This window comes from Agelaius tricolor, unplaced genomic scaffold (genome assembly GCF_023055355.1).
Source record: "Agelaius tricolor isolate 1412-34295 unplaced genomic scaffold, bAgeTri1.0.p SCAF_5, whole genome shotgun sequence".
Lineage (NCBI taxonomy): Eukaryota > Metazoa > Chordata > Aves > Passeriformes > Icteridae > Agelaius > Agelaius tricolor.
This window is the reverse complement of record NW_027269265.1, coordinates 37,689,952-37,704,986: the sequence shown is the minus strand read 5'-3', so window position 1 is coordinate 37,704,986 and position 15,035 is coordinate 37,689,952. Positions and strand designations below refer to the sequence as shown.

General features: G+C 45.2%; 1 protein-coding gene across 2 annotated transcripts in view; it reads left to right on the top strand.

Annotated features, from left to right (window-relative positions):
- Positions 1 to 5,818: 5,818 nt before the first annotated feature.
- ITPKA (inositol-trisphosphate 3-kinase A) overlaps positions 5,819 to 15,035 on the top strand; it is a 39,578-nt gene continuing 30,361 nt past the window's right edge. Inside the window, exons 1-2 of one of the 2 annotated variants that reach the window (XM_071427348.1) lie at positions 5,819 to 6,480; positions 6,828 to 6,866. In XM_071427348.1, the coding sequence (XP_071283449.1) occupies positions 5,977 to 6,480; positions 6,828 to 6,866 (543 nt within the window). In that variant the 5' untranslated portion in view covers positions 5,819 to 5,976. The remainder of the gene's footprint in view (positions 6,481 to 6,827; positions 6,867 to 15,035) is intronic. The other variant, XM_071427349.1, reaches the window with a different exon arrangement.

Genomic DNA, 15,035 nt, shown 5'->3' with positions numbered 1-15,035 from the left:
GGACTGTCTCCTGTGGGTGAGACCTCACACTGGAGCAGGGGAAGCATCTTTCCCCTGAGGAAGAAACAGCAGCAGGAACCATGTGATGAACTGACCATAATCCCTATTCCTGCCTCCCTGCATCTCTGGTGGGGAGAAGGTAGAAAATTGGGAATAAAATAAAGCCCAGGAAGAAGGAAGGGATGGGGAAAGGTGATTTTAAAGTTTTGTTTTACTTCTCATTGTCTTAGTCCAATATTGATTAATAATAAATCCAATTAATTTATCCATGTTGAGTCTGTTTTGCTTGTGATGGTAATCAGTGAGTGATCTCTCCTAAGCCTTACCTCAGCCCATGACTTTTCATTATATCTTCTTTTCCCCGTATAGTTGAGGAGGAGGGTGATAGAGTGGCTTTGATGGGCACCTGGCATCCAGCCAGGGCCAAACCACCACAATAGTTTATTCCTTTAAATGTCTCAGAAGTCAAATAGTCTTTTGCTTAAGATGTCTTTTAACAATAGAACCATGATTTGTTCTTTAAGCACACCCACAGTTTGAAGGATGAACAGGTGAAATTAAACTTCTTGAAATTGTCTGTCTGTATTCACAAGGAGACACATCCCCCTCTTCTTTACACTATTATAAACCAGGAGTAAGTCCACAAAATTTGATGTGTCACCATAAATACAGGCAAATACGTCCCAGTGTTCTGAGGGGTTCCATATGGCTAGTCAAAAATAACAACTATGCTTAATTACAAAATTTTTGTGTTTTTCTGCTAAAATGCCAGCTGTGGAAGATAAATCCTTTATTTAAGGCAAGAACAGGAAAAACATTAGCAGAAACCATGACAGTATTTCAGATGCTCTTCCGTGGAGCTACAGGAAATTTGAGGAGGGAGAGCACAATCCACATGCCAAACCAACAACCTGCAGCCAGTGATGCTGCTACCTGCTTGCTCCTTTCAGCACACATTTCCTGTCATGGAATACTATACCTAGGGCCCTTTCTCCTCCCCCATTTTATGTTATTCCCTGGATATGTTGGCCCCCAGGGCAGCAGTAGGAATGTGAGGGATAAAAGTAGTGAGAGGGAAGTGACAAGAAAAGGCATTTCTCTTCCTCTTTCATGACGAAGAATAGCAACTGCCTGCAGCATGAGGTGGTGCAGAAGTGGGAGAAAAATGATTTTTCTCCCAGGTTTTTTTCTCTCTGGTGATGTTTGCCTTCTGTGTAGGTCTTTCTTTCCAGAGTATTTCCCTACCCTTTCTTATAGAGTAACCCTATGCCCTATACACCAGCAGACATTTTGTTAGCAGGGGTGCTGTGCACTCTCCTTCCTCCCCTGTGGCCTTATCCTTTGTGTCCTTCCTCACTGCCATAGCTATCACCTCATGATCTCAAGCACTAGCACCCATTTTTCCAAGGGGACATTGGCATTTGACTGTGCCCGAGGTGTGTTGTCTCCCTCTCTCCAGTTTAGGTATGCGAGGTAGCTGAATAGCCGGAGATACTTTGTGCAGGCGTGACTTGGAAATGCAATTTTAACTCCAGCCACGAGGGGACCTTTATAGTTTTTTGTCTCTTTCCTGCAGGTTCGTGTGATCCATACACTTAGATCAGTTACAGTTTTGCTTCTTCTTAGGTAAAAAATCATTCCCTCCTTTTTCTTTTTAATATGGCTTTCATTTATTAGGTGTCCAGAGTTTATATCAAAAACATATAAATGTCTTGCATAGAGAAATTTGGCAAATAGCCTACAAAAATTAATCCCAAAAGTAAAGAGCTCTCAGTGCAGCAATTGTTTTCACATCATATGACCTGTGTTTGGAGTCTCATTCTCCTCTTGCATGCAGCAGCTGTGTACTTGCATAATTTGATCTGGTTGTGTTTGTATGACAAAAAGAGGATGTGACTGTAACATGCACTAACTTTCTCACTTTTTCTAATGAGCAGCAAAGACAGAATAACTAAAACACTAAAAGTGGCCAGGGTGTCCGGCCTCTTTGGAGCTGGTGATGAGCCACTGAGGCTGCCTGCTGTCCCCGCTGCTGCTCCTCTGCCAGCTCCACCAGACTGGTCACACCATCCCCTGCTCTGCTCCCAGCTCCTCTGTGCAGAGAAGCACCATCCCCTGGCACAGCTGCTCCTGACACCACTCCTGAGAGGCAGGCAGCCCACCCACTGCTTGCCGCTTGGCTTCCCAGGAAGGGATGTGCTCTTCATCTCAGCCACAAAGGGGAAGCTCTGCCTCAGGCATGAATGGCTGTGGGTGAGTTGGGATCTTCCCTTAGGCATGGCCAGCACTTGGGCCATGTGCCTTTCTTCCAGTTCTGGAAAAAGGGCCTTTCTGTATAAAAACACACCCAACTCCTTTCCTCCCTAGCTATATCCTGAAAGAGATGTGGTAACTACTAATAAATGCTTGTGTTTGTTGCATCCAAGAGAGACTTGCAAATCACAGCACTCAAGTACTTCTCAAGCGTTCTGAGGTCATGCTCAGCATGGAATTGAAAGAGGTGGCGTTTCTCAGCTATCATACTCTAAATTCTCTGAGAAATCTCATGTGGGCAGTGAACAATATGCATGTACTACACAGGCCAAGTTAAACCCAAGGCTCCTCTCTAGGTCATATTTAAACGGCTGTCTTAATGAAATCTTTCTAATCTATTTAGAAATGTCTGTCACATCTTTGTCTCTGTATTGTCAAGGCTTAGACATCCTATGGGAACACAAACTGGAAGGAAGTAGAAATAAGCAATATGTTAATGATAACAATGTTTAGAAAGGGATTTCATGGGAACGAAATAGACTTTTATTTTTGCCAATACAAATAAAGGCAGAAAGCAGTTTTTGTAGCAGGCATGTGTGAAATGTGAAACCCTGGCAGTGCGCAGCAGTGCCGATGTGAGCCAGAATGACTGTGATAAGCAAAACGCTTCACCCCTGGAGGTGGGAATGTGATCTGGCGGTTAGAGTAGCACAGAGCAAATTTGAAGCTCCCTGCTCCTGCCCCCAGCTTCTGTAGTCAACTCATGTACTGTCTATCAGTTCACCCATCTGTACAACAGGGACATATTTATCTGTATCTTATCAGAGCCAGCTCTTGGCAAGCACCACGGGTGGATGCGGGCAGCCCTGTCCTATCAGGAATGCAGGATTTCACAAGTGAAAAGTACAAGTCACCAACACTTTGTCAGGACACAGAGTACCATTCCATTTGTTAAAACAGCTGTACACCTATGAGGAAATGTGGTGATACTGACTGAAGAATCTCTTTATTCCCCGGGTAGCTTTGAAAGATTTTGAGTTAAATCTTACACAAACTTCAGCTCTCTGGAGTGATATGCTATAAATGAGGTCAATTAAACCTATCTAACCTTATCCAAGAAATCACCACTAATCAATATTATAAAATAGCAATTTGTATTCATGTATTTATTAAAATGATAATGTATTGCATGTTTTTGTTTTCATCTTCATTACCTGAAAGTAAAATCTTTTAAATGATATTTTATAACTGAACTGAGCTGCTAGTCCCAGAACCGTTGCCAAGGTTAAGGTTTCCTAAATAAGATTTCCTAATCATAGACCACACATAATCTTGTAATTGCAGAATCAGCAGACAGAGCAATGGCTAAAAGAGACTGGAAACTGAAATGTCCTTCCACATGCAGCAGGCCATCTCCTGAAGGGCTCCTGTTTGCCCTGTGAAAGCTCACATGTAACCCCTCTCCTGTGAATAAATATGTTTTTCCAGCTTGCTTATCTACAGACAGAAGCTGCCAGAGTGACATAAAAGAGTTACATGGGTCCAACCTTGTGTATAATCTTGAATACCCATTTAAAACTGCCCTTTGCATTTTCTGCTCTATCTATAAATTTATTACTGTGAGTATTCTTATAAAACCATCAATTATAAAATCATGCTTTTGATTAAACTGTTATGACTTTAGGTATATATTAGGTTTAATCAATTTTCATGTTTTGAGACTGCCTTTCTGCTCCATGAAATTTGAAACTGATTATAAAATTAGTAATAAAAGCAGTGACTATCTTCTTTCAGAAAGAACGTAAATCTATTACAGTCTACCGTGAAGGAATATCCTCCTACAGGTGCTTTGGTGTTCTCACAGCCTGTTGGGGAAAAGTTGCACTGCCAACCACTTTACTGTGCACTTTACTGGTTGTGTTTTCACATAATTTGGCAGCTGCTGTCAGCCCTGCCTCTCCCATCACATACACCTTGGGAGAACTCCCACCACAGCTTCTACACAAAACTAAGTCCACCACAAAGCTTGGCCATTTAAGCCGAAAATCCAGACTTCCCAAATTCCTGCCTAGGCACCATGTAGTTTCAGAAAAGTGTCCAAAGATGACTGATTTTTTTTTTTTTTTTTAAGTTTCTCAGCTGCCTTTCTGTCTGCTCCTTAGCATTCACAAGCTGTGGGCCCTGTGAGAAGCACAGCAGCCACCTCAGGGGAAGGCACATTGTGTGGTGCCTTTTGGAACAAGCTTTTTCAAAGGTAACCTGAAAGATCAAGCTGTAAAATAATCAACTGATTATTTTACAGATAATCTGACCGAATCACAAGACAGGTTAACAAATCATTTATAGCATCACTGGAGGGAGGAGTCCCAGCCGTGGCTGGGACTGCGCTGGGTGCGGTGGAGCTCCCAGCCCAAGCACCAGGCAAGAGAGAGCAGATGGTGAGAGACAGATGGGACAGTACAAGGAAACAATGAGATAAATGAGCAAAAACTCAGCTGAAGACTTTAGTATTTGGTTCCAAAAATTATTAATTTTAGTAATCATTTCAGCTGATGTAACCCTATGGTAGAACGCCTTTCCCGTTCCAAAGGTCTTAATAGCTCCAATTACAACACATGCGGCAACCCAGCACGGGTTACATTTTAGGTAAAGAGTGGGAGTTAGCAGGCAAGAAGTACCAAGGTAGGGGGTGTCAAACGCTGAAATTCGTTCAAGGGGGCTTGGGTATCGCAGCAACCGGCGGCTGAAGGCAGCCTGGTTGAGCACTGCTCAGCAGTAACGCGCTGACTGACAGGCAATTCGGGCTTCCCGGGAGGCCGGCGCTGCCCCAAGCCCCTGTCCCGCTCGCAGCCGCCGGGGATACTGCAGCGGGGCGTGGGGACCCGCAGCGCGGCCGGGGCAGCGCCCTCAGCTGCCGGCACCGCGCGGTCACTCACGCACCGTCACCCGGTCCCCGCGGGCTGGGGACAGCCCAGTCACATCCCCGCCCCCGCGGGGCGCGCTGAGCCACCCCAGCATGTCGCGGTCCCACCACGGCAGCCGCGGCGGCCTGCAGGTGGCCGCCGGTGTCAGCGCGCACCGAGGGGATGCTCACACACGGACCCCGGACCGCCACGCGCGGCCCTGAGGGGGCCGAAATCCCCAGGGAGGGTCCAAGGCCGCCTCCAGCCAAGGCTGGGCTGTGGGGCCGCGCCGCCCTCCGGCCCGCGGGCGGCCGGGGCTCGCCGCGCTGCGCAGCCGCCGTGCCCGGGGAGCCGCGGCCGGCGGGCGAGGGGCGGCGGGCGGGAGCGGTGGCGCGGAGGTAAGGCGGCACACTCGGACGGGCACCGGGACACCCCCAGGCCGCTCCCCGGGGACCGCCGCAGGGAAAGCGAAACCAAAAGGGCGGGGATGGTGATGGTGGTGGCGGCGGGAAGGGGCGGGAAGGGGTTCCCGCGGCGCGGCTCGGCTCGATGCGATTCGATCGCTCCTCCCCTCAGCGCCGAGGCGGAGCGGGGCGGTGGCGGCGGGCGGGCGGTCGGGCGGGCTCAGCGCGCCCCCATGGCCCTGGCGCCGGGTCAGCGGGCACGGTAGCAGCCTCCGGCTGTCGCCGCGGGTGACTCAGAACTGCCCGGGCAGGGTGGGCTGGCGATGCGCCTCTCCGCCGGGCTCCGGGCAGCCGCGGGAGACTGACTGATCCACAAAGAAGTTTCCCCGGCGGCGGCGGCGGCGCGGCGTTCCCCCATGCGTGCCTCCGGCCGCCGCTCCTGGAGCGCTGCTCGGCAGGCGCCCGGCGCCGACCCCGCCATGGAGCCCCGCGCGGGGCTGCACAGCAGCCCGGAGCTCAGCCGGGCCAAGCGGCTGACCGTGGGGGAGCTCTGCTCCCTCTTCGAGGCTCGCTGCGCCGCCGTCGCCGCCGCCGCCGCCCGTCAGCTGCCCGACCGGCCGAAGAGGGGCTGCCGACCCCCGAACGGGGTTCTGCCGCCCGTCATCCCCCGGCTCACCGTCACCGCCGAGGAGAGCGAGGAGGCGCAGGGCAGCCCCCAGGCGCGGCCGGCGCGGCCGGAGGGCGGCGGGCTGAGGACGGGCAGCTCGCTGCACCTGCAGTCCCGCCGGCTGTCCAACTCCTCGATCTCCTCCACCGGCTCCTCGTCCCTCCTGGAGGACTCGGAGGACGACGTGCTGAGCGACACGGAGTGTAGGAGCCAGGGCATCGTGCACTTGGAGCACGGCGAGGACACCGGCCAGGTAGGGGTGCGGGGTGAGCGGTTCGCCCGGGACGCGCTGCCCCCTGGCCGGGCAGCTGGGCACCCGCTGGGCTCCTCAGGGGCCAACAGATGCTCCCGCTCCTGTTGGGAGGTTTCCGTGACCCAACTCCAGGAAAGCTCCGTGAAGCTCCTGTCCTGGGCCGGCAGCAGTGCGCTGCGGTGCACAGGCTGCTGTGCCTGTTGGAAAAGCGCTTCTGCACGTGGGCTCCTCAAAAACCCGGCCAGGTGTGCGCTGTTTCTTTCTGCTGTGGAGTTGTACTTTACGTCCCAAGAATACGGGGAGGTATTTTTTGATCATAAGTGGGTTGTTTTTTTTCTTTTTTCCAGTCTCCTGTGTCAGATGCTCAAAATAAAATTTCCCAGCAGGTATTTTTTGTCTCTTTCGGTCCTGGAGTCTGTGGTTGTCAATTTTTGAGCCACTTCTTGCTGTGAGCATGACAGGAGATGGGGAGGAGCTTGGAATGGATAGAATGCATGCTTTTGTCCATTCTGGCAGCAACACATTCTTCTCAGTAAATCCCCTCTGTAATTTGGCAGCTTTCATCCATGAAGTGCACTTTTAAAGGCATATAGTTAGTTGCTTTTTCATAGTCTTTGATGTATATTTCCCTGACTCCATACAGAGTGCTTCTCATGCTTTTGTACTTGAAAAATGTAGCTTTAGTGAATTCCCCCTCCCACCTTCATTGATACTGCTGCTGAAATTGTTGTTCTACTGCCAACTCATTGGTGCTGAATTGTTTTCAAGCACAACATATGCTTTGATAAAAAAGGTATAAAGAGGAAGTAATGCAGCCTGTAGGTGATACCTCCAGCTGGACTTTTCTCATGGTAATTGTGGGTTTACTACTTTAAAGGACACATAGTCCAGGAACTAAAATGCTGTGCACAATATTGGTTTTGTTTGCATCAACTTGTGGCCTGATTTTGGAAGAGAAAAAAAAGAGTTTTGTATTTTGTCATTTTGAGTATAAAGAAACATCTAATTATAAGTCTTAGTTTGTACTTTTGATTCTGAGATAGAATCTGGTTTGCACAAAAAAAAAAATCACTTGTTTTGCTTTCTTTTCTAAAAGACATGCTATGTGATTTTGTGAAAGTAGCAGGAGAACAGAAATTAAAGATAATAAAAGGCCATGGGATCATTGACTCAATATCCCTGCTGTGGCAATATGTGTGCAGCAAGAATTAAGTGATGATGTTTCAGCGGTAAGAGAATTCTGAGATGGCATCGTGGCATCTGGTTAAACTGTGTGAATATAGACTGAAGCAAAACTGATTCTTCAGATGAGAAGCTGTGCTATGTCAAAGCTTATGCTTCTGATTCTCTGAAGTCATTGGTACTGAATACAGTATTGAGACCTAAATGATTGGGGCTGTATCCTTCCCTATAGTCTGAAATGCATGTATAATGTGAGTGCTACTACTTTCTTTTAGGAAGTCTTTATAGTCACCTTTTAATTACAAGAAAATAAAATATTAAAAGAAGAAGATCTCTAACACTGATTTATAGACAAACTAAAAATATCCATATTATAGATGTTTTAAACTCTGAGACCATCCTGTTCACTTAGGTGTGTGGGAAAATGAGAACTTCGATAGTATTATAATAATTCAGTTTTTGAAAAAGTTTTTGCAGTTTTCCGAAGTTTAGCACAGCTGCAGGACTGTTTAATTCCTCCTTGTAAAGTAAGTATTTCCTCAACTCAAGTGAAATACTTGATGCTTTAAAAGGCTGAGTTAGGTTTCCATACCTGCAGTGTTGGGGAAGATGGGGTAAACTGCACCCAGGAGCTTGCATTCTGGCTGATTTTCTTTATCTCATTATCCCTTCTGTGGCAAGTTGTCAAACCAGAGCAGGGACTGGTAACTAGGACTCTAAACCATCAGAACTTCATGGCACTACCTAATAAATTAAATGGGCTCACCTGCTCAGTGACTGCTTACATGGCTCATCTTTCCCTTCCTTGCTGCATTACCCACCAAGAGCTGGAATCCCAGGAATCTGCTGTTTCTCCTGTGGTCGGGTGCACTGCCCTTCATCTCAGATGGCTGCACTGTTTGCTCAGCAATATCTGGAGGCATCCAGGACAGTTCTTGTCATTGATGTCTTTTGGTACTGGACAATGCTGTCCAGTCGTTTCTTCAGCAAAACAGTGACCTCATACTGTGCCAAAGTTGGAGTCTATGCTTTGAACCTCTGGAGGTTCAACTGTACAGGATGTGTCCTTTCAACTTGTAAATCTTGAGGCAGTATGAATGTTTATTTTAGAGTGGAAGGCTTTGGGTTCGAGGCACAAACATGCAAGTGAAAATAACTACAAATTTTAGGATACTCTGTGGAATGGTTTTATATTTTGAAGATTTTATTTAGAGGCAATTTGGAACATTTTGTTTGTATTTATTGTTTTCAGTGTATTTTAATAGGTGAAGGCTTGTTTTAAGAGTGGAACACAAAGCATAGAAACTTTTCTGAAGGAAACTGGAATCAGAGGTGGGCCAAAGTTTTCTGTTTCCTAATTCATGGGAAATTTTGATATTTTAAAATTTCTCTTGTATTGGGGAATTCCCTGAGACTTTTCTCTGGAAATGTTAGAAGTTAATTTGGAGCCTGGTGCCTTATGATTAAGCTCAGACCAGTGCTCAGAGAACTGCTGGGTTGTCAAGCCTACCAGGCTCCCCAGTGCCTACCAGGGACCTTGGAAATTTGCCCAGGTCTTCAACTGTGGGAGTAGAAGTTCTGATAATGTTCCTGTTATCAGAGCTTCAAGGCTTCCATCTGGAGACCCAGGAACTTGAGACCTAAGCTGAAGAAGGCCCTCCCAGACCTCTCTACTGTTGGAGATCAAGACCCAGCTGAGTCTGAAATATTGTGGGCTCTCAAGCTACCTGTGTAGGACTGTGTGTGAGATGGGAAGCTCAGGAGCCTCAGTGTCCAGGGTTTGCTGCCCTGGAGTTCTCAGGACTTAAACCCCAGGATGATATGCCTGGGAGTGCTGTCTCTGACTGTATTTCTTGGAGGAAAGTTCTCCTTGGTAATTCACTTGGCAAACAATTTTCCAAGAGGATGAGTGATTCAGTTAAGTATTTCACAGAGCATTTGGGGTTGGATGGATTGACATATCATGATGATGTTAAATTTTTGTTTCTTCTTGAGCACGGTACGTGGGCATGTCCCTGGAGTGTTGGGGGCAGTGAATACCTTGGGGCTGATGACGGTGACAGCGTAGTCCCAGCCTGGCTCCACTGAGACAGTTCACATCTGGGCAGGCCCACCTCTGAGAGCAGCTCAGTGGGTGGTGTTCCAGTTTCTCTGCATAAGTTATTCATGCCATTTTGCAGTAATTAGCAGAGGCTTTGAAATGGGGCTATCCAGGCTTTCCTGAAAGAAGACCCTTCCAACAGTGAAGGGATGGAAATATGAGAGAAGCCGATTTTGCTGCTGTCCTGTTGGTTCAGCTTGGGGTTTGTGAAAGCCAAGGGTGCAAAGCTGTGATAATGGAAACTGCATAATGCCATATTTGGATATTTGTAACTCTTGGCAGTAACTTAAGAAATATTGGTTATTTTTTAAATAGCCAATTGACAGAATAGATTTTACCCTATGGCAAAAGCTAACATTCCTGCATTTAAATGGGAAGCATACTTTTGTAGCCTTGCTTCATGCCATTGGGAGGTGTATATACACAGCTGAATCTTGCAGTGAAAACACCAGTGGTGCCTTTATAGCAATGGAGAAGATACAAGACTTATCTATTTTTGTCTTAATTCTGTGAATGAGCAGTTTTAAGAAGTACGAAGTCTGGTTACCACCTTCTTTGTTGGGACAGGGACTTTAAAGAGTGGTTTTCACAGAGAATAAATACCACAATAATGTACAGCAGCCTTTTGTCCTTTTTATAGGAGAATGTTATTTATTAGATAGAAACATGCCAAATAAATCTACAAATTTTCATAGCTGTGACCTGTCATTCCAAATTCCTAGAACTGTAACCATGAGAACAGCTGACAATTTGCTAGAGAAAAAGCAGTTCAGTTCTTGCCTACAGTGATACCAGAAACTTTGGGGGATATTTATTAGTGAAGTGCATTTGGTTTGGTTTCACTGATCTTCTTAATTGTATTTTTCATAACATCAAGTACCTCAAAATGGACAAGCGTATAGAAAGGCACACACACTTAATAGCTAACTAACTAAATAAATTAATAAATACAGGATGAAAGTTTTAACTACTTTGGCTCAGGGGTGGGTTACATAAGCTAATGCAGTAGCATATAATTGTTATTTTTAAATGAAGAATAGGAATGATGGGATGACATAAGTAAGACTGTTAATGGGATTTTAGCCTACTCTCCAAAGGAAAGAAAGCTTGTGTAATCACTCTATCAATTCAATTTCAACTGCTTTAGTAGGTTTTAGCCAAATTTGGCAGCGGCATAGACATCTCAAAGTTTCTTCAAGAGCTCTTTAAAGTTTCAGAAAGGTCAGACTGGGTGGAAGGGAGGAAACCAAAATAAGTGCATACCTTTTATTCTCTGGGGAGAAGGTACCAGAGGAGATAAACAGCTGTCTTCTGTTTCGCATGTTGACTGGCAAGTTGCCATGTGCACACTGGCTCATCCATAGGTGCTTCCCTGCTGAATCCAGCTGCAGCAGGTAGTGTCTCCTCTCCTGTGGGTAATTAGCAGAAGGTGTGGGAGGGATCATACACTGCTGTGGGCTGGTGAGGTTAGGCAATGTGGAAGGTGCTCGTTGAGGCATAGGGGTGAAAGGGAGGAAGTTATGAGGAGGTGTGGAAATGTTAGGGAGCTAGGAGAGCTTTTGGAACAAGTTTATAGAGGACAGTGACCAGCTGTAGATACTCTGATAAGGGTGCAGGACAGTAGGTACCAGTCAAGTAGAAACTAAGCTTCTCTCTCTAGTGTTCTGCTCACCAGGGAGCTGCTTTTGATGGAATACATTTCATGCTGCTAAAAACATGCATATTTGTAATGACAGTCCTAAATACTGAAATCTTCCTTATTGTATACTGAACAAGTTTGAGGCAAACAGTGGTAATGTTCCATGTTTGCACAGTACTTGGAACAAAACTCTGAACTGAGAGCCATCTCTCAGTTTGAGGATGAATTCTTCACCACTGTACATTGCAGTGGTGGAGTCTATCAAACCATCAGCAGTATCAGGTCTAATGGTGACTTTTTATTAGTAGTGTGGATTCTTGTCTGTAAGGAAATTGACTTAGCTGTTCCCAAATCAGGTGAGAGAGAGGCAATTAAACGCCTTATCAGATAAGAGTTTCTAATTATGGATATATCTGAAATGGTGACTTAGACATTACAAGATTCTTCTCTTCTGAATCAATTCCACTCTGATAGTTTTCATTTTTCATATGTTAAAGGACATGTTGTTTGGGCATACAGTCTAAAGTTGAAAGAACTCTGTGATAACTTTTTCCTTATGGACCTGTTGTGTTGGGTGTATTGTAGAAGTTTCTTTGTATGTCCACTTTTATAGTTCAAACCTCCTTATAATGCTTGTTTCAACTGGAAAGGTGAGAAAAAAGTAACAGCAACTCCTCATCACTGGGTGATGCATATTTAAAGAGGTAATACCTAAGTGTATTTTTCTCACGCTGTCATTGACTCAGCAGATTTATTTGTGAAAACCCATGCCAGTCTTAAAAGAAATAAGGGTAGTGGTTGGAGCAATAGTTTGGAAATTTTGCATGTCTGTGTATTTTTGGGTTCTGACACTATTACCCTGTTAGACCAGTTTGATTAGAGTGAATATTTTTTAACTGGTTTATTTGATTACCATGTGTAATTAGTGTGCTAGTTAACATATTCAAAAATTACCTCAACTCACATCTAAAGTTTATTATAAATGGAATGTGGTAAAGTGGATTGGTTTGATTAAATGCTCACAATGTGATGCAATTTAATATTGGAAGCTGAGAATGCACATTGTATTTATGTGGTAAATAGCTGTTTTGTTTAGCAGTGGCTGAGAAAAACTAAGGATCATCATATGGCATTTTGTAGTGATTATCTATAAAATGTGGTGGTAGAAAAAATAATGTTAACCTTAGACATCTTGGAAGGAAAAGGTGATCTTATGTACAGCAGCAGTGAAGTCTATCTCTCTTCTTCCTTCACAGTCAGGGTAGTTCTTGCAGTGAAAGGGGGCTGAGGCAGAGAAAATTGGCTTGTCAGTCCATGTTAATTTGGATCTTGCATAGTGTAGGTTTAAATGGAATTTTTAAGTGCTCTTCTCTACCAACAGAGCTTCATCTCAAAAGCTCACAAATTAGGTAAGGTGGCACTGTCTGTCCAAAGTATAGCATACCTGGGGAAAAGTATAATAAAAAAAGGAGGGGAGTGGGAGCAGGTGTTAGTGTCCATCAACTCCTTCTGAATAAAAGTGTAGGGAACAGGGAGAGGCTACCTGTTCATCCAGAGTCAGGCTAGCAAATAGCCTGGCACTGGATAACAGTGTGGTAGTGGTGGTGTTTCCAGTGGTGGTGTGTTGGTGTATTGTTTCCAATGCTTAAGTAATTCATTCCTGTCAGTAATGGAGAATGCTTTCTGGGATAACATAACCAGCAGCATTTGAGTGGATTTTTATACTGATGAATGATGAGCTTCTCACAAGGGATGAAATCTTTTACATTCCAAAACATGTAGGTGTGAGACAGATTCTACAGAAACCTACCCTGAACCCATCAGGCCTGGCTATTGTTGCTTGTTAGCAAATCTTCTGTTCCTTGGCAAGCTTGGGAAGAAGTCAGCCAAAGACAAATCGACAGCTCATGTGAAGCAGTGATCATAGACTTGACATGATCCAGATTTAGAGCTTGGGACAGACTCTCCAAGTCATTTGGTGACTATAGCAAGCAGAGCACAGACACTGCTTTGTGGGAGCTCAGCATTAACCCAGAATCCAGGAGCACTCCATATTTACAGGCTGAAATATCCAAGTAAGGTGATGCAGTGATGCAAACACTTTACACTGTTTACCTCAGCCCACTATTACCACGTTTATTTTACTCACATTCAGCTTCAGTCTGCTGCTTTATTCAGCCCTCTGACCTCATCTGTACGTGAGCCACATTCTAGCAGAGGTGTGGTTACAGGTGACAAAGAATATGTATAGAAACTTGTTTAGTCTGGCTGTCATTGGTACGAAAATGCGTCTGATTCATCCAGAGGATTAACAGGAAGCTGGGATGTTGTAGAAGTTGTATGAGTTAGTTAGTGGGAATGGCATAGTTCACTTGGGATGTATCAGCAGAAACTGCTTCATACAACTTCATGTGTACTTTGTACAATTTTCATGTGATAAGAATAACGTCTCTTGATAAATTGCATTGAACACTGCATAGAGAGAGAAGGTCTTTGTTTTCAGTGATGGTAGAAAATGATCATTAATTATCAAAATAACTGATTTTGTCTCCTGATCTCTACCACATCCCAACATAAAGTGATCCAGTCTTAGTTACAGCTGCATTCACTACTCTGAGCTGCTACAGAGAACACAGCTTTCTTTGTGTCTCAGCTCTTTTCAAGCAGCTCCATATAGTGAGAACACTGCCGTGGTTCTTTCTAGTGATGTTCACTCAAGGCAGAACTATTTTCTGTGCTCTACTTCATTTGCTTCCTGTGGTGGAGTGCTGAATCAAATGCAGGCTTCTACTTCTCACCTTTGAGGTACTGGTGCTAGTCAGAGTCTGTGTGTTGTGGGCACACAAGAGATGGAGGGAGCCTAGCTGTGAGGGATGTGTGCAGCCATCCCCCTCCAGGCACAGGAGGTGAGCTTGAGGAGGCTCAGCTGTGCACGAGGCAACTGTGAATTGGGTTTTCCCATACAAGAAGGCATCTCTCACCAACCAGCCAGCTCTGGCTCACTCTGCAGCACGTACTTTGGAAATGGAGAGAGCATTGTTGCTGCATATTGAGACCTTTCACTACTGGAACCTCTTCAAATGCTCTGAAATCACCACTTCTGCTGAAAATCTTCAAAGATTTTGAAGCATCTGGCACAGTTCTGAGCATGTGGCACAGGTATTGGTACTGTCATGTGCTTTCAAATGACCAGTCTTATGGGTGCCCATATTGCAAAGGGCAGCTGCAAGGTTCTAATGCATGTAAAGAGCAAAACTTTGGAGATGAGGGAGGTAAGAGGGTAATAGCTTCAGGTTATGTACCATCAGACAGAAGGGGAGTCACCGACAGGGATTGGGAAGGGTACTGGAAATGCAAGGGGAAGAGCAAAACTTAAAAGGCAAGCAGATTATTGCTTTAAAAATCAAGGAAAATACATTCTCAAAAAAACCCCAGGAGAACATGTGACAACTATATTAAGAAATCATCAGTCAAACATTGAAAGTATATGTAATGAAAGAACTCACGTGCCTGCAGTGTGGGTATGTTAATGTTCTACTGTCTTTCATTACAAGTAGGCATAGCACTTGATGCACAGAATTCATGACTTTCACAGTTCTATATTTTCAGTCAACTCAAAGGATAAGTTACAGT